Source organism: Pongo abelii, chromosome 14 (genome assembly GCF_028885655.2).
Source record: "Pongo abelii isolate AG06213 chromosome 14, NHGRI_mPonAbe1-v2.0_pri, whole genome shotgun sequence".
NCBI lineage: Eukaryota > Metazoa > Chordata > Mammalia > Primates > Hominidae > Pongo > Pongo abelii.
The window spans coordinates 79386152-79406773 of record NC_071999.2 but is presented as its reverse complement, the minus strand read 5'-3'; the positions used below and the strand labels follow the sequence as shown (position 1 = coordinate 79406773).

At 37.9% G+C, this 20622-nt stretch overlaps 1 protein-coding gene across 16 annotated transcripts in view; it reads left to right on the top strand.

Annotated features, from left to right (window-relative positions):
* KLF12 (KLF transcription factor 12) overlaps positions 1–20622 on the top strand; it is a 458965-nt gene that overhangs the window by 425428 nt on the left and 12915 nt on the right. For 14 of the 16 annotated variants that reach the window (XM_063714935.1, XM_063714934.1, XM_024230806.3 and 11 more), the window contains one exon: positions 4075–4232. In XM_063714935.1, the coding sequence (XP_063571005.1) occupies positions 4075–4232 (158 nt within the window). Of the gene's footprint in view, positions 1–4074; positions 4233–7260; positions 7355–20622 lie in introns of all 16 variants that reach the window. The other 2 variants (XM_063714937.1, XM_063714938.1) reach the window with 1 other exon arrangement.

Here is a 20622-nt window from a genome sequence, read left to right as displayed (position 1 = left end):
TGGGTGTAGGAGTGTGGAATTGAGTGCCCATTGTCTGAAGACTTGGAATCAAAGTATCCTAGTAAGAATTAATTAACCAATTAAGAATTAATAAATTACTTATAAAATTAAAAATTAGGAATACCAGGCTTAATGCATTCATTTATTCTATTTAGCAAACTTTTGTTTTTTTTGAATGCCCACAATGTCCTAGGTTCTGGAAATACAAAATTACTTGGTACCAGTAACTCGACTGTCACCTTTCCAGCCATGGACTTGGTTCAGACAAACCCCCAGTCCACGGTTGTCGTCCACTTGCAGTGCCCGCCGACTGTGGATGTATGCTGGGGATCCCAACACAACAGCAGCGCTCTTGGAGCTTGGACTGTCCTGTCACCTTCCTGTGTTCTTCAGGTTCTTCTGCACTTCTGGTTCCCTGTTACCTCAGCTTCACTTACCTTCCTACCTTTCTACAAAAAGATCAAATCAGCAGTTCTGAAAGGCATAGCTTAGCCAAGGATTCTTTGACATCTGAAGATATCTCTGCCATTTAGAAAGGGGAACCAAGGAGAAAATCTACCCATTGAATGTCATTTCAAAGCCAGCTTTACTGGGTACAACTATTCATTGCGTATATCCTTTTTAAAAATTATTTTTATTGTACAGATACCTTTAGGTATTTGTTCTTCATAATGTTCTAAAACATTTCAGTTAACTCTTTTTTTAAAAAGAGACAGGTCTCGCTCTTTCACCCAGATTGGAGTGCAGTGGTGTGATCTTGGCTCACTGCAACCTCCACCTCCCCGGCCTAAGCAATCCTCTCACCTCAGCCTCCCAAGTAGCTGGGACTACAGGCACATGCCACCACGACCAGCTAATTTTTGTATGTTTTTGTAGAGACAGGGTTTCACCATGTTGCCCTGGCTGGTCTTGAACTCCTGAGCTCAAGGGATCTACCTATATCAGCTTCACAAAGTGCTGGGATTACTGGCGTAAGCCACCACGCCCAGCTAATTTTTGTATGTTTTGGTAGAGACGGAGTTTCACCATGTTGCCCAGGCTGGTCTTGAGCTCCTGAGCTAAGCGATCCCCCTGCGTCGGCTTCCCTAAGTGCTGGGATTACAGGCATGAGCCACCGCACCTGGCCCACGTTTCACTTCAGAATGAGGAAAACCAGGGCTGAGGTCCTGTAGACAATCCGCTTGTCTTCATTTTGATATAAATTCAGAACTCACAGTGAAGCAATTTCATGGCCTTCTGTAGCCTTTGTTTTTGTTTCTCTGCCTGCCGTATATTTAAGCAGTTGATGCGCTGTGTTGCAGGATTACTTCATTGGTCCCTAAAGAAACATTCATTATTGACTGAATTCTGATTTCAGGGTTTCTTTGGTTGGTTTTTCTTTTTTTTACTTTTCTCCCTATATACAGATAGCAAGATAAATAGCTAAAATCAATGGAACTCAGCAAAAACCTGTATGTGTGTGTTTATGCATAGTTACATTTAGACTTCTTTATATTCATATGTAGAAAATATTACACAAAACAAAGTGTTCTTATAGACTTTAAGTTATAACTTGCAGAAAACAAATACTCTATCATTTTCTCACTTTTAAAAGATGTTAAACATTGTACAACACTATGAATGACTTCCTTTTTTTCAGGAAAAAAAAAGGAAGTGCCAAGATCAATATTTATTTTCATAACTACATATTCCAGAAATGAATTACTGTTGCTCTGTTATCACCACATGGTCTTACTTGTTCATGGGAATCAAACCCAGTGATAAAAATATACCTTGTCAGGAGTAACTACAGCTGTTCTTACATGAGGCAGGCGAGTCACCCTGTTTTGACTCCTTTCACAATAGACTCCAATCCCTGCAACTGTGAGTCAATTATGTGGAAAACCACAAATCCACATTGATAAGAAAGCTGAAAAAAGTGGCTTGGCCATACATACCATATGTTCTTTCATTCTACTATTGTAGATCTTGCATAAAACTGTTTGAGACACAGGTAGATAAATGTTGTTTATATTTGACCTTACCTAACATAAAGCTTTGTCTGCCTAATTTATTAGTAAAAGGGAGAAGGTACGCTGAAATCTGAAGACACGTGTGCAGAAAGAGACTTTCAGGAAAAATTCGCTGGAGCAATATAAAACTGCAAATTACAAGTAGTCTATATGTCCATCACTTGGGAAATGGCAATGAATATTCACTGGACTCCCGCCATGTTTCATCGAATTCCATAGTCGGCAAGCTACAGCTCAAGAACAGAATACAGCCCACTGTTTTTTGGTTTCTTTATTTGTTTTGTAGAGATAGGGTCTCTCCTTGCCCAGGTTGGTCTCAGATTCTTGGGCTCAAGCAGTTCTCCTGCCTCAGCTTCCCAAAGTGCTGGGATTACAGGCTTGAGCCACTGTGCCTGGCCAGCCCACTGTTTCTGTAAACAAAGTTTCATTGGAACATAACCACATTCATTTGTTTATGTATAACCTATAGCTGCTTTCATGATACAGTTGTAGAATTGATTGGTTACAACATAAGACTATGTGGCCCTCAGTGTTGAAATAAAATATTTACTATCTAGCCCTTTACAACAAAAGTTCACTGACCCGCGATCTAAGTTAAAATGTCATCAATTGTAAAATGCACCATTACTTTATGTACCACTAATAAAAAAGTTATGCCAGTAAAACTGTAATAAGCCATCAATTTTAAGAAGCATTCTGATTTTGGAGATGGTTAAAATATTTTAAAAAATAGATCTTAAAATTGGTAAGTTATAAGTATATAGCACTTCAAATAAATGAATTATGGCATTTATATCAACATGGATGAATCTCAAATGTTAAATGTTGAATAAAAAAATAGGAATAAAACAATTTGCAGAATGATATAAACAGCATTATATTATTCATATGACTTAAAAAACACACAAAAAAATGAATGTTTGTAGATGCAGATATGTATAGGTAAACATAATTTAAAAGAATTGGAAAGAGGTAAAGAAAACTCAGGATAGAGGCTCTTCCCTGGAAGGAGGAGAAAGGACCAGGATAATGGTGGAAAACAAGGGAGGAATTGATCTTTATCAGTAATGTTCAACTTTTAAAAGAGGTGATTTACCAATAAAAACTAATTTTTAAAAGCATAAACATGTGAACAAGCTGGAAGAAAATATGTCAAAATATTAACTGTAGTACATTTTGTAGAGTAGAAATATGAGTGACTGCTTTTTTATCATATTTCACTGTAATTTTAAAGAAAGTCATGGTACTAAAAAAGATGAGTCATATTATTTCTGTCTCAATCAAAAGAGATTAAGATTTTTTTAAGTACATGTTAGTCAATTACCTGACATTATAAACTAATCCTGTTTTTCTACTGGGGCATTCAGATTAAACAGTATGCAAGTTAGGGCCAAATTTCTTAGTTAAAACTTTTTTTTATAATGGTGGTACAGCTAATCTTTAAAAACAATGCACGTTATTCCTCACCACAAAGAAACTCCAACTAGACAAGTTAAATGTCAGGTGCATTTCACCAAACAGAAATAGCTTGTCATGATTCATGTTACTGATGTCATTTCTTTCAGCCTGACCTCACTTGTTTAGAAATGTACCTTGTGATTTTACAGGAGTTTCTATGTTGTCACATGCAGTGCAGACCCTCTTGTTACTTATTAAATGTATCATTTTGTCATTTGTCTATAGCAAGGCTTCTTAAAATCTTCTCTATCAGGATATTCAGAAATTCAGAACTGTGAGATGGTAATTTACCCCTACCAGATTGTTTCTTCTGATAATGAGGAAATACTCACCTACCACTGCTTTCATTTACTTTCAGTTTTTGTTATTGTTGTTTTAAGCATGTCTTTCTCTCCCTTGGAGTGTTTTGCCAGAAATAACTCATGCTGCCCGCCTTTCAGGATTCGAAAAGTGAGATCTGCCCAAGAAAGTGGTAGCAAGAACTATGGTCATGGTGGCCTTGAGTCTGTGAAGCTGTAGTGTCTGAGACAATGTTCCCATGCCACTAGAACCAAAATGGGGTGCTGTGCATCTCACCATGTAACTCCACTTTTTCTCTTTCCAGTTCAATTTCACCATTTAGTATTGAGAGCACAAGACGCCAGAGACGGTCTGAATCCCCAGACTCCAGAAAACGGCGTATCCACAGATGTGATTTTGAGGGATGCAACAAAGTGTACACAAAAAGTTCTCACCTGAAGGCTCACCGGAGGACACATACAGGTACCGCTCTGCAGGGCTTCTCACCTGTGAGCCAGTGGGAGTCCATAAAGCACCAGCCACTTACCTCGGGAGCCTTTCGTACTCATTCATCCTGTGTACCTCTCAAGTCCAGTTCCCTCCTTCTAGGCGGAATGTATTCTCTCTCTCTTGAGAAAGAGAGAAACTTGAGAAACCAATGAAGTATTTGAGTTTTTAAAATGTTGGGAACACAGTGATCTAGTAGTCTTTCTCATAATCAGCATCACCACTTAATCATTATATAGTCTATCAGTTTTAAAAAATGTCCACGTGGCACATCGAAGAAGAAGCTGAACAAAATTATTCTCTCTCTTAAAGTTAGTATTTTATCCATTCCTTTAGATCATGCTTTTTTCTCTCCTCAAAACTCTCTCCCAAATAGCAAATACGTAAACAACTGAAAAAAAATGACAGATACATAGCATTGTGGGAAGTTTTTACAAACATTCAGGCATAACTCCATTTGATTCACACTGGTATTTTTTTATATAGGGAGAGGAGTTTTAGTATTGACAGTTTACAGAAAAGGAAATTGATACCACAATTGACTCACTGCCTTTGCCACCGTTCCCCCCATCCATCTAGGAAATGAACTGGTGACTCTGCACTTAGCCCCTGCCCACCCCATCCTCTGCCTTCTGTGTCCCTCAGCTGGTGTCCTCTGGCTTCCTGAGCTTCCAGTTCCTCCGGGATGCCTCCAGTGCAAGGCCCTGGCAAGAGCCTGAAGATAGGAAGAGGGCCCCACAGTTCCACCACCTCTTCTAAGAAGAGTGGTGACTGGACTGCGTGAAGCCCAAAGAAGCCGATAGAGCAGGGAAACTCATTCACATATTCCTGATAAAACATGGCTCACAGCAAGCAAGTCCAGTCCAGCGTCTTTCCTTGACAGCATCTGCCACTGACTGGAAGCTTCACATGTAACAGATTCCCATCTCAGACGTGTGAAAAGAACTGTATTCTGTAAACTGCCTCCCAGCTTAGGTATCAAAATAATTGAAATTAGCATCCTTTTCCATTTAGCCCATGTTCCCTCTCTGCTCCCTATTCTTTTCCCTTTCCTACTTAATTAGAGACAGGGTCTCACTATGTTGGCCACGCTGGTCTTGAACTCCTGGGCTCAAGTGGTCCTTCCACCTTGGCCTTTCAGAGTTCTGGATTACAGGTGTGAGCCACTGCACCCAGCCTCTCTTTTCTATTTATTCTAGATTCTTCCTTTTCTACGATTCTGAGCTTCCCAATGACAGGTTTTTATCTGTTTCTTAGGCTCTATTTTTAAGTCAGTTTCTTTATCATTAAGGCAAAGAATGAGTGTGAAGACATGGAAATTGAGTAAGTATATTCCATCCTACCAGTAGATAGTGAACACAGATCATGGCAGGAAGTATGATTAGACCATATTACTGACTTTATAGGAGCATTTCTGTTTTTAAAAAAATGACTTTCCTCAATGAATCATCACATATTTTGAGTTATTCCTATTCTCTTTGAGCTTTCTGGAATACATATTAGCCTCATTTTCACACAGACACCTCTACTCCTACCCAAGTGATGAACAGTGAAAGAGAGGAAAATTTTTAATCAGGTACTATTAAAGGATTTAACTCCATGGCAGTATAGGATTGCATCTTACAGGTTCTAACATACACCATGAGAGCAGAGGAGACATCATTTATGCATTGTAATTCAAAACAATCTGAACCTTGAATGCTATGCTGAAGCAGAATTGATTAGCTTGGCTATTAATACAATGAAATCACAGACTCTAAGGGTCAGAATGGACTTTATATGTTACAGTCTAAAGTTTCCTAATTAGGGGAACCCCTTGCGTGTCATATTTCACAGAGAACGAGTCACTGCTGTGCAGTTTTCTACATACTTATGTGTATTTTTACAAATTTGTTATTAACAACCAGATGGTTGTAGCTGTTATTATCTCTTTGGCACTTCTGGCTGACTATTGTTCCCACATTAGTAGTTTAACCAACTCTCCTTAAATGCTCTGAGTGGCTGCATATTCTTCTGCAACACAATCTGAAGACAGAGTTCTCCTCTCTTACAATGTCCAGTATCGTCTTACGGTCCTGTTTAGGTCTTGGAACCTTCTGGTTGAACAGAATGGCTCTAATGATAATGCTCACTGGCCCCGGTGTTCCTCTCAACACTGTCATGAACCAACTAACATCTTAATTCTCCAAATCAAACACCTCCAGTTTTCTCAGCCATGTCTTTGTAAATACACTCCAGCTGATCACTGTGTCTTTTTAAGTTTTCATACCACAAATTGAGGGAACACATCCTGTGAATGGACTTCTCTTAATACAGGCATACCTCAAAGATACTGTGAGTTCAGTTCCCGACCACCCCAATAAAGTAAATGTCACAAGAAAGTAAGTCACGCAATTTTTTTGTTTCCCTATTACATTTAAAAGTTGTGTTTACACTATACTCAAGTGTGCAATAGCATTGTCTAAAAAAAGTACATATCTTAATTAAAAAGCACTTCATTGCTCACAGTACTAACAGTCATCTGAGCCTTTAGAGTCGTAATCTTTTGGCTAGTGGAGGGTCTTGCCACTGTGTTGATAGCTGCTGACTGATCAGGTGATAGTTGCTAAAGGTTGGAGTGGCTGTGGAAATTTCTTAAGACAACAATAAAGTTTGCCACATCAGTGGACTCTTGTTTCATAGAAGATTTCCCTGTAGCATGTGATGCTGTTTCATAACATTTTACCCACCATAGAACCTCTTTCTAAATTGCAGTCAATCTTCTGATGCTGCTTTATCAACTAAGTTTATAAAATCTTCTAAATCCTTCATTGTAATTTCAACAATGTTGACAGCATCTTCACTGGGAATACATTCCATTTCAAGAATCACTTTTTTTGCTCATCCATAAGAAGCAGTTCCTCATTCATTCAAGTTTTATCATGAGATTGCAGGAATTCAGTCACATCTTCAGGCTCCACTTCTAATTTTTTTTTTTTTTTTTTTTTTTTTTTTTGACATGGAGTTTCGCTCTTGTTACCCAGGCTGGAGTGCAATGGCGCAATCTCGGCTCACCGGCGCAATCTCAGCTCACCACAACCTCTGCCTCCCAGTTTCAAGTGAGTCTCCTGCCTCAGCCTCCCAAGTAGCTGGGATTACAGGCATGTGCCACCATGCCCGGCTAGTTCTGTATTTTTAGTAGAGATGGGATTTCTTCATGTTGGTCAGGCTGGTCTTGAACTCCCGACCTCAGGTGATCTGCCCGCCTCAGCTTTCCAAAGTGCTGGGATTATAGGCGTGAGCCACCGCGCCCGGCTCCACTTCTAATTCTAATTCTCCTGCTGTTTCCACCACATCTGCAATTCCTTTCTCCATGGAAGCCTTGAATCCCTCAAAGTCATCAATGAGGATTGAATCAACTACTTCCACATTCCTGTTCATGTTGATTTTTGACTTATCATGAATCACAGATGTTCCTAATGGCATCTAGAATGGTGAATCCTCCCCAGGGGTTTTTAAATTTAATTTGCCTGGATTCACAAGAGTAATCACTAGCTATGGAGCTATAATCTTACGAAATGTATTTCTTAAACGATAAGACTTAAAAGTCAAAATGACTCCTTGATCCGTGGGCTGAAGAATGCGTGTTGTGTTAGCAGGCAGAAAAACAACATCCATCTCCTTGTACATCTCATCAGAGCTCTAGGGTGACCAGGTGCATTGTCAGTGAGCAGTAATATTTCTCAAGGATCTTTTTTTCTGAGCAGTAGGCCTCAACAGTGGGCTTAAAACATTCAGTAAACCATGCTGTAAAATCCAAGCTTTTGTTGTTACATTTATACAGCACAAGCAGATTTAGCATTAGATTTAGCATAATTCTTTAAGGGCCCTAGGATTTTCAGAATAGTATATGAGCCTTGGCTTCAGCTGAAAGTTAGTCTCCATTAGTCCCTAACAAGACTCTATCTGTCCTTTGAAGCTTTAAAGCTAGGCATTGACTTCTCCTCTCTAGCTCGGAAAGTCCTACATGACATCTTTCAATAGGAGGGTATATCATCTACATTGAAAATCTGTAGTTTAGTATGGCTACCTTCATCAGTGATCTTAGCTAGGTCTTCTGGATAACTTGCTGCAGCTTCTACATCAGCACTTGCTGCTACAACTTGCACTTATATGTTATGGAGACAGCTTCTGTCCTTAAACCTCATGAACCAACCTCCGCTAGCTTCCAACTTTCCTTCTGCAGCTTTCTTACCTCTCTCAGCCTTGAAGAATTGAAGAGTTAGGCCCTTGCTCTGGATTAGGTTTTAGCTTTGGGGGATATTGTAACTGGTTTGATCTTCTATCCAGACCACTCAAACTTTCTCCAAATCAGCGATAAGGCTGTTTTGCTTTCTTATCATTTGTGTGTTAACTGGAATAACATTTTAATTTCCTTCTGGAACTTTTCCTTTGCTTTCACAACTTGGCTAACTGGCTCAAGAGGCCTAGCTTCCAGCCCATCTCAGCTTTCGAAGTGCCTGACTCGCTAAGCATAATCATTTATAGCTTTTGATTTAAAGTGAAAGATGTATGACTTTTCCTTTCACTTGAACACTTAGGGTTACTAACTGGCCTAATTTCAATATTGTTGTGTCTCAAGGAATAGGGGGGCTCAAGAAGAGGGAGTAAGATGGGGTAACAGCTGGTCAGTAATGCAGTCACAACACACACACAACATTTATCCATTAAGTTTGCCATCTTGGGTACAGTTCATCGAACCCCAAAACAATTACAGTAGGAACATCAAAGGTCACTGATCGCAGATCACCATACAAGATATAATAATAATTTAAAAGTTTGAAATATTGTGACAATTACCCAAGTGTCATACAAAGATGCAAAGTGAGCACATGCTGTTGGGAAAATGACGCCAGTAAACTTGCTCAACATAGGATTGCCACAAAACTTGAATTTGTAAACACACACACACACACACACACACACACACAGACAATATCTTCGAAATGCAATAAAGTGAAGTGCAGGAAAATAAGATATGCCTGTATATGCAAAAATGGTGTTAAGTTTTTTAGCAGTTTACTCTATTAGGTTATCTAAATCAAAAACTGCTGACAACTGTATCTTGTCTATCCCTTGTACCTATAATAGATTTCTTTTAAACCTAAACATGCAATGTTGTATGTGTGGTTGGAGCTGTCCCTTAATGATAGCTTTGCTTGGAAGTAGTGTGTTCCCTATCACTGAAAGTGTTGAGGCACAGGCTGGAAATACAGGACAGAATCATTATTCTGAGGGTTGCGCATACTTTTTCAAGTCTAAGAAATAATTATTCGATATTCATTTTCTTGATTTGGGCCCGTTATTCTAATAAATTGAAATGACTTGAAAGTTCTCCCCACCCACTTTGCTTTTATTATTTTTGCTCTCTGTTTCAACTTCTTCATCTGTGCCAGGTAATTGATGAATGTATTGAATGGGATGCATTCAAGGAAAAAACCCTAAGACATGATCCGAGAGGCCTCCATTCAGATAGGTCTTAATTCTTTAAACAGTAGCCAAAATCCACCTAGCTCTCCTGTTTCCAGCTCCCGTTTCTCTGCCTCACAGTTACATCTAAATGTCCTTGTGAAATACCTGCCCAAAACCGAGATATGTCAGATCCATTCATCCACTTAGCAGAGAGATAGTTACTATGTGCAGTCATGGCTTCCTTGAACTATTATCAGTCAAATAACATTATTTTTAAAAAGAAAGAAAGTGAAATTTGGTTGATTTTCTGTAACTAGTTCAAAATGAGCCCATCCTGACTTCTGATTTATAATTATGTATAAGATTTTGTAACAGTGTTCAAAATGAAATCAAAACTAGTTCTATAGGGAATCAGGTTGGTTTGCATGCTCTTAGTAAACATCTTCTTAGCCTTACCTTTGCTTCAGGCGTATTGAGTAAGTTACTTGTGTGTGACCAACAACAATTAATTTGGAGTTTGGGATTATAACAGTTGACTTACAAGAGCCATGCACGCTATGGGAGGGGAGTAAGTATCAGTGAGAAACTTCCTTTGAGAAAGTTAATTTTGCCTTTAATGCTTGGATCTTTTTGTACCATGTAAGTACCTGATCAGTCATCTTTTTATTTACAACTTAGTAACTTAAACATATTTGTAGGTATTTGAAAGAGGAACATTTTCTAGATATTAGCAAAGAATTTAGAGTAGAAAAAGAAATGCTGAGGAGTGCCTTTCTATATTAAAAATAAGTATATTTTCATGAATGTACAGTTTAGATAATAACATGAAGATGTGACCAAGTATTTTTGAATGAGTTTATCAATGCCTGCTTGTGCTTAATCATTTAAGGCATGTTAAAAAGGAAAAAATATATCTCAGCCATCACATACATATTGTTGTCAGCAGGTTAATTATTTATATCCACTGTCTAAATTGTGGGTCTCTGTACATGAAGCAGTTTACAGAGTATTTAAATAAATGTGCATATTCACAAATAAATATTAGTACTTAAATGAGTGTGCATTGCCATTTAAATTAATATGGTCATTTAAATATGTGCTATACAAAACAATTATGCACTATGGATTCCCTCACATTAAGAATTCTATTGCTTATTAACTGATTTGCATTTGAATTTTAGAAGAAAATAATTTTGTGAATTTGGTTTTGCTCTTTAGAATTCTCACTATTTTCTAAAAAATAAATGCTCTAGTAATTTCTACAATGCAGTACAAGCAACATTCAGGCATCAGTGATTCCTACAGCCACTAGATGGTGCACCAGAACCAGATGTTGGGTCTAGTCTAGAAGAGGGTCTGAAAAGAAACTAAAACTCTAACGGTATGTATGACATGACATTAAAATGGAACAATGACACTGACATTATCAGTGTTCTGCAGAATATTACAATTTAATGATGAATTTTTAAAAAGGCAAAATAAAGATAAAATCAGATTTTTTTTGCAAAGGAATTTCAATATGTAAAAAGAGTCTGTTCAAATGAATCTGGAAATATTTTCTATCCCCAATTGACATACTGTTCTCTGATAAATTTGTGAGGCCCAGTAGGTAATCCCGTATAATATTCATTTTAATTCATATGAAAGCCATACACCTCTAACCTTAAAAATTAGTAAACTTAAGGTAGTCACATTTCTTAGGAATTATTCATATCTGAATTTTGTACGTAAAGGAAGTTTATTCATATAGACACTTAAAAATATTAAGCAATTCTGATTTAACAGTTTCCAGAGTATGATCTTCCCTACCTTTATGAAACCACACATTATTTAATAATTTTTCTCTTGATGAATGAAACCTCTGTAATTAATATCAAATACTATTACATATTTATTCCATTAATTATATTTGATTACATATTTGGAATGCACACACACATATGTACACACGCCCCTCCACACATAGCGATCCTAAATGATTGCAGATTCTGTCCTTTCTCACTTTCTTACTTGCCTCATCATTTCTTGCTGCTATTCCTGTATTTCTTGCTTCTAATTTGAATCTTCATCTTCATTTACTGGATGAGATTCTGAAGTGGTTTGAGGATATTCCTACAAAGAAAATCAGGGGCTTTGTGACAGCTGTGCATCCTGGTGGCCTTTTGTTCGCAGGTGCTTGTGGTTGTTAGATCTTAACTTCAGACGAGTGAGTGCTGCTGTTCATGACTTCACATCTGTATTCATTAATTAAATAGCTCATTCCACTCCATTTCAGACCTCCCCCCCCATCTAGGTTCCTTGTTAGATAAAGCATAGGGCTTAGTGATGCCAAGATAATAAATCATTTAAGAGCGCACTGACATTTTTCAAGGAAATATCCTCTCCCTGTAAGTTGTTTGTAAGTCCTGATCAAATAGCTCATGAATATGAGCTATATTGGTAACTGCTGAGACATAAGAAAATATAATAGAAATATCACCAAACCTGAAGTCCAGAGACAAAAGTTTCAGTCTGTCTTTGGCCTCTAACTTGTTGGTGAACTTAGACAAACTACTTGTGTGAATCTCAGGTTTTCTTTTTTACCTTTGAACACAAACATAGCTCTTCGAGTGCTTTACATATTCTCATCACACATGTAAATCCCTGGAAAGGAGCAAGGTTAGGGCACGTGGACATGGGCAGACATTAGGAAAGCAGTAGAGCCGGGATTGAAACTCTGGTTTGTCTTGAGCCTATGCTTGTCCTTATATCTGGTCTCAGACTAGTTTGCTGATAACCTATGAGTCTTCTCTCTTCACTGGAACCATGCTCTTATGCATGTCTACCCAGTAGTACCTACCTGTTCAGCATCAGCCCTTCAGGGACAGTAAAGTAATGAGAGAGCAAGAGACTTTAATCTGTTTTTAAGGCTTTAATTAACATAGAATGGTGTTTCTCCGTAGTCTACTAAAATTTTGTTAGAAGCTAGTGAGAAGATGTGGACCAAAACCATTAATCATTAAATAAAATTAAATAGGCTGCTCTTGAGTGCTTGTTTGGCACACAGCTCTTTGAATGTAATGGGTGCCATATACAAATGAAGACAGCAAGGAGTCCTAAATCTGGTGGGAGAGACGGCCTCATTCACACATATCCAGCATGTAAAATAATACTAATAGGAAAGCCCTGAGTGAGCTCTATGCAGGTTGCTACAGCAGCACTGAAGGGGTCATTGGTCCTGACTGAGGGGATGCAGCAAGCATCACCTGCCTATGCAGACAAGCATGTTTCAGTGCCACCTCCAACAAGGAAAACAAAAAATTTGGATTGGTAACAAAATGTTTTGCAGGTGTAGCACTTATTTTCATCAATGGGGAAGAGAGTCATTTTAACCTATCATGGAGAGTTACTGTTTAGAGACACATGCTTAAGATTTACAGTGATTGGAATGTAGGCAACCATTCTGTACATAGTTGATCAAATTTTGTTTTAAAAGTTTTACCTTATTTTTATTTAAAAAATAAGTTGATCTTTTTTCCTATATTTAGAAAAGACTTCTAAACCTATCATTAAAAATAAGTTGATCTTTTTTCCTATATTTAGAAAAGACTTCTAAACCTATACATTATTACTTCATTTAAATAAATAAATTACTAAATGAGTTGTGTTTCATAATTCTGTTTGTGTTAGCACACAAATTATCAATGACAGTGCAAAGTTAAAGATGCCATGGGGTTTTTTTGTTTGTTTGTTTGTTTGTTTTGAGATGGAGTCTCACTCTGTCGCCAGGCTAGAGGAGTACAGTGGCACGATCTCAGCTCACTGCAACCTCTGCCTCCCAGGTTCAAGTGATTCTCCTGCCTCAGCCTCCCAAGTGGCTGGGACTACAAGTGTGTGCCACCACACCCAGCTAATTTTTGTATTTTTAGTAGAGACGGGGTTTCACCATGTTGGACAGGATGGTCTCGATCTCATGACCTCGTGATCCACCCGCTTCTGCTTCCCAAAGTGCTGGGATTACAGGCGTGAGCCACTGCACCCGGCCGCCATGGGATCTTTATAGTGTCTTTGTGACATCATTCTCCTTCCTTTGCTTCTGGCTTCATTTTATCCATACATCCATCAAAGCTGGGTTATATAAAAGGTATGGAATAATAATATCTTCAGTCTTTCTACTTTCTCTCATTCTGCCTAAGAATAACTAGATTTGAGTGTTGGTCATATCCTAAATGGTAAAATTAACTACTAATATAAAACTTGTGGTTTTAATGGAATTATTAAAGACAATAAGGAATTGTATTTTGATAGAACATAGATTCATCATTAAAGAATATATAAAAATAGGATTGGGTGCATTGGCTTACACCTGTAATCCCAGCGCTTTGGGAGGCTGACGTGGGAGGATCATCTGAGGTCAGGACTTCTAAAACAGCCTGGCCAACATGGCAAAACCCATCTCTACTAAAATTACAAAAATTAGCTGGGTATGGTGGCGTACACCTGTAGTACCAGCTACTCAGGAGTCTGAGGCAAGAGAATCGCTTGAACCTGGGAGGCAGAGGTTGCAGTGAGCTGAGACCATGCCACTGGACTCCAGCCTGGGAGACAGAGCAAGACTCCATCTCAAAATAAATAAATAAATAAATAAATAAATAAAACGTTGATTCATAATGCTCATGATAATTCAATTTAAAATTTCCATAACTAAGAATAATAGAATTGTAAGAGATATATTTTAAATGTTAAAATAATGCTCATTTGAGCAACAAAATACAAGGCTCAGTCACATGTTACTAATTTCAGAGGTTTAAAACAAAATATTTGTTTGCAGACTAGAACTGTAAGTGGCACTAGTATTAAATGATACCTCACAAATATATTTTTATTTTCAAAAGTATGTATTCTAAATCATTACACAAGAAAACATTATAGAATAGATAGAATGTAAACAGTGTACTCTCTTTGTCTCACAAAATAGATTACTCTTATGTTGACCCTCCTATGTTCTATTTTTAAAAGAACAAAGTATTTAAGTTAAAGTAGTTTCACTCCTTTGATCAACAAGTCTTTATTAGCACATAGCACTAATGTGTTAGGCCCTGGGGATACAGTGGTGAGAATGCTCAAAGCCATTCTCAGTACAGCACTGCTGAGTCAGACAGGGAGGAAAACCTTCCATCACAGTGTGGTGTGAAGAGCGTGTCTCAGGGTACTATGGGGCCAACAAGTGGCGTGGTCAGATTATCTTTCAAAAAGTTTTCTTTCTCTACAGCATGGACAATAAATTGGTGTGCATAGGAGGCAAGACAGAGAAACAGAATCATTAGAAACTGGTCCTGGTTAAAGGTGGAAAGGACCTAAAGCAAGGTAGACCACCACTGCAGGGATAAACTGGGAGGACTGCTGGATAGATTTTAGAAGGCAGAACTGGCAGATGTAATTATCAGAGTGGGGCAGGCAGGGAGTCACACAGAGGGAAGAGTCCAAGAAATCTCTCCAACTGGAGACATTGATGATTTGGTACCTGAGTAGATGGAATTCCCATTTTTCCAGAAAAACCGGAAGAGGAACATGTTTAGGTGGTAAATGCTGAGCAAGTTTTGGTCGTGTTGAAGATGCTTTCAGACCGCTAATTGGAAATGTCCTGTCTCCCTCTCTGGCGCTTGGGAGAGAGACTGAGGTATAGCTGCTTAGGAGTCTTTCCCTTATAGGTTGTAGTGGAAGCCATATGAGCCAAGAGGAACATCTGCCAGGTGAGAAGTTAAGTCAAAATCTTTGGAAACGTTTATGCAACAGGTAAAGGAAGAGGTCTCAGGTCTCTGCAAAAGAAACCGAGGAAAAAGTAACCAGTCACCTAGGAAAAGAAAGGTCACTACGTAGAAATGAAAACTCAGAACAGACAAATAAAGATATTGCCTTTTGACCTTGAACTTTTTACTTACACTAAAGTTCACTTTTATTATGGGATATTTTAGTTCATTTGTATTAGATTTCTGGGTGAGAAGGGCTAGCCTGTGTTTGTTAACACTATTGTCTGTCCTGTGAGTAGTAGCTCACATTTGCAGTCTCCGTGCCCAGTTGTGACCAGATATCCTGGTTTATGACAGCACTAATTTAAAATGTTGAGAGGCAGGGTGAGTGGTAATTGAGACACATGCTAACTGGGTGATGCCACTGGGTAAAGTGGGGTTAGTTATTGCAACGACTTCATTAGGAAGTTGTCAAAATTAAATGAGGTAATATCCGTAAAGCTCTTAGAGCAAAGTATGGTACATGGAAAGTACTACATGCTTTAGCAAATATAATTTTTATCAATGATACTTATTAGAGAATATGCAGTATTATTTAGAGGAGGAAAGAAGGAACCCACTCGGTCTTCATAATACCTAATGAAAAAGATAGTCAGTTAATTCAGTCCAGGCAATTCAGTAGGATGGAGACTGGCATATTGATTACTTATTTGATTCAATTGACAGGACCAAATGGACATTATAGAATAGATTGGTCCGCTTGGCCTATAAAGTAACTTTATACTTTAAAATGTTAAGAAAATCAGCATCAGGATTGGCATCCACTTACCCCAAAACCATAATTAATTGCTGAAAAAATAGCAAACAGGATCCATTTTTAACTTTATATTATTTATATTTCTTTATAAAAACAGAAATACCTTGAATTTTGTAAATATAAAATATCCTCTATTGAGTGGGTATCATTTGCCAGGTATGTAGTGTGTGTATTTTTGAGTTTCACAACAGTGCTGCAGGAGTAAATGGCATTCCTGTTTACAGATGAGGAAACTGGGAAGCTTTCAGAAAGCTTAACTTTTTGGCCTTGGATCGATTTCATATAGGTGACTAAGCCTGTATATGGCTGTGTGCTCTTTCAGATTTCAAAACCTGTGGTATTTTATGCTGCCTTAACCTCTGAAGAGGTATAGCCGCCTGGTCTATCTGTAGACAAGTCAGGGGCCTTGTAATCTCAGCTCTTTCCTGGCCTCTAGGTTTCAGTTTCCTCATCTTTAAGGTACCTAATTTCCTTCCAGATCTAGATTCTGTGAACTTTCATGAACTAATGTAACAGAAACCAGAAGACAAGATAGGAATCTTGATTCTGGTTTTTTTCCTCATATGCAAATACCATTCCTCAAGTGAAACAGATTGTCACAGCAAATACGTTGAGCCTTGAATGTAATGAAGCTCATTTGTCAGTGTCTGGGGCCCCGTAACTTTATAAAAGTTAAACAGGGACACGTTTCAGAAATGCACTTCTGAACCTAAGAAAATGCCTGTGCTTCCTGTTGCAAAAGGTGTTCCTTTTCAGTTGCTTGAGAAAATAATAGAGAAGCTGATGAGAACATGGGTGTTTTGTTTAACACAGGCTTTTTCAAACTGCACATTCCTCTTATGTGCGTTGCTCACACGTCATTTTAATATGAAAGGGCACCTGTCTTTTGTCTCAGTACACATTTACCTTTCAGCATTTCAGATGGCGAAATGGGAGGTACCTGAAAAAGTTATTTTTGTTTGGTGGGTTTTGGGAATCCATTCAATACCTGGTGTTTTCTTTAGACTTTATTCTGCCTTCTGCTGGGTAAATGTCATGGAAATGCACTTAGTGACTCTTAATCCTTTTCTTTAACCAAAATTGAAAGAGACAGCTGTTTTCATAATAAATCAGTTGGTTATTTCAAGAAAAAAAAAAAAAAAAAACCCTGATGTGAGTTTTTGTTTTCCCAGAACACTTAGTCTATTTAAATAATACCTACATTTTTATATGCTGCATATACATACAAAGTTGTATTTAACATGAACTCCGAAATGGAGTTACAGAATTTTTAGGATGAACAATAACTACCACACCTCCCCCACCCTTTTTTTTGTGGTATGTTTTCTTTTTTAACATTTAGAGGACTATTTCACTTTAAAAAACAGATGCTCTTCTTATTAGTGTTGGTTAACACGTTTCTTTTTCAGAAGTTTTCCTAGTTTAGTCCAGGTTTTTTACAGAACTGGAGAAGCACAGGTTATGGTGAAAATAGTCATATTCTTTTTTTTTAAATACAAAACCTGGAAATGGCCTAAGGATTTATCATGGGACATAGAGACCATCCCTTCAGAATTGAAGACCTAGAAGTTAATAAACTATACACCAAGCACTGGCATGGTATCACCCAGCTAGCCACCCATTACCCAACTAGTGTCCTTTGATTTTTCTCTTTACATCAAAAATGTAATGTCTCAACTTAAAAAAAAAAAACTTATTAAGATTTATTGGCAAAGAAATGCACAATACCTTTTTCTGTAAGTTTGCTCTTTCATAGATTTAATATAAGAAACCAAAATCAAAGATTATCAAATCAAAGTAAAGTCAAAACTTTAGATTATTCAGAAAAATATAAAACACATTTTTAAAGACTTTTTTCAAAAGGGGTTAACTGTGTACTTCTGAGTTAGACAAAAGAAGTAAAGAAGGTAGGTAGGCTGTTTTTATTTTTAGCTTATTTCCAGAGAAAACAGTTTTGAATAACACATTTGCACATTCCTCTTATGTGTGTTGCAGAATTCACGTAATTTGAAGAATTCTAATTCAAATGAATTTAAGGGAAATGCATTATTTCTAAAGAAATTAATAGAAATCAAGTTTCTGATCACCGTTGTTCAACCTGATGCAGAGTCGCCGAGGTGCAGCAGCAGCCCAGGCCCTGGGAGGGGTCTGACTCCATTTATTGTCCCAGCCAACTCTTTTCATAGGAACATTTTCATGGAAAATTCACCATTCTGTCCCTGCTGCTGACTTTTTAAAAATTATATTTAGTTTTCTATTTTCTAGCAAGTTTTTAAAGGAAAGAAGACAAAAAGGACAATTCTGTTCTTTATAGCCTTTCAGGGCTCATTTACACATACTACTGGATATCTTACAAACTTAATTATCTTTCTAATTAGTTTTTTTACTCTCATCATGAAGTTAGTTTCTGGTATCTTAATGTGTTTATAAGATTGTGTGCTTTAAATTGCTTCAAAGCACAAACATAAGATACAGTGTCCTGTTAAAACACAATGCAGTAGCTACTCAAATTTTTGGTATCCATTTCTAAAATTTGACTAGTCTAAGGAAAGCACTTACAGACTTTCTTTCCTGTTTTTTTTTTTCTTTGTTTTTTTTTTTTTTTAAATGAAATACTAGGCATTGGGTGTGTATAATGAAAACAGGTCTCTCTTGAGCTCTCTGGCTGGACACAGTAGCCATCTTCTCTTTCCCTACCCCCATAGCTCAGCCTCTAATTTTGAGGAGAGAGTTGAAGATAGTTTTCTTTTTTTTTAAGCATGGTGAGAGAATGCTTAAATTGTAGTTTTATTAATGGGGCAATGGGAGCGAAGAATATTATGCGTAGGATTTTTGGGGGGATCGTAAAAGTATATGTTTTTATAAGGAAAATTTCAAGGAAAATTCATTTTATCACTTAAATAATTAAATTACTGTTTTCTGATATACTTTCTTCCCCCTCCCCACCATAGGAAAGGTTTGCATTCCTTATTATATGCCTTTATTAGTTACTTAGCCCCAAATAGCTTATACATTTTTTATTATTTTTTTCTTTTTAATTTATTTTTTTATTTTTTTATTTTTTTTGAGACAGAGTCTTGCTCTGTCACCCAGGCTGGAGTGCAGTAGCACCATCTCAGCTCACTGCAACCTCCACCTCCTGGGTTCAAGTGATTCTCATGCCTCAGCCTCCCAAGTAGCTGGGACTACAGATGCGCTTCACCACACCAGCTGATTTATTTATTTGATAGAGATAAGGTTTTGCTATATTGCCCAAGCTGGTTTTGAACTCCTGGCCTCAAGCGATCGATCCTCTCACCTCAGCCTCCCTAAGTGCTGGGATTACTGCCATGCACCACTGCATCTGGCCTAGCTTATAATTTATATATCATTTTTATTGATTTTATTAATGGAGTAGGGAAGTATCTGCCTCTTGTATTTCTGAGGCCTCTTCCCTTGTTTTTCATGATTGTTTAGTACACTTGATCACACTTCACTTGCACTGTTTCCCCACTCTACATTTATGGGCTCAGACAAACCCTTGCTCTACCAGGTGCTGTTTTCCCTGCTGCTTCTGCCTTTAAAATAGCCATCTTAGAAACAGTTCCAAACATCTCAGCTTCTACTTTCTGATCCTTCTCATGTTGTAACCCCACTTCCCAGACTCAATAGGAGGGTAACTCATCAGTGTTCACAGTGGCTATTTTAATACAACTGTATTTAAAGGAGCTGGAGGTGAGGCGGGGCACCATCATTATGTAGAATCCTTACTTTTGGTTACCAGGTGAAGTATAGAGAGGCACTCCTGAACTTCATACCATGTGACCTTCACCCTCATAGGTGAGGTTATTGTACTTTTTTAATGAGCAGAAGATTCTGAGGATATTTTTAGGTCTGATTGAGTTGGGTGAGCCTTTTTCAATTTTTTTTTAATTTTCATTTTTAAAAATTATTTATTTTTATATTTTGGAGGCGGGGTCTTGCCCAGTCACCCAGGCTGGAATGCAGCTGCATGATCATAGCGCATCTGTAGACTGGAAGTCTTGGTCTCAAGCAATCCTTTCACCTCAGCTTCCCGAATCGCTGGGGCTGCAGATGTGAGCCACTGCACCTGGCTACGTTTTTTTATTTTTATTTTTTTTAGAGATTGCAGTGGAGGGGGGCAGGGGGGCTCACTGTATTGCCCAGGATGGTCTCGAACTCCTGGCCTCAAGTGGGATCTTCCTGCCTCAGCTTCCCAAGTAGCTGGGATTATAGGCCTGAGCCACTGTCCTCAGTGGGTGAGTCTTTTAAGAGGGTGACTCATTTCCTGTTGCCCAGAAATCAATTTGAAGTATTTGAAATATCATGTGTGTTTATTACTGAGAGGACTGTTAGAATTTGAATCGAG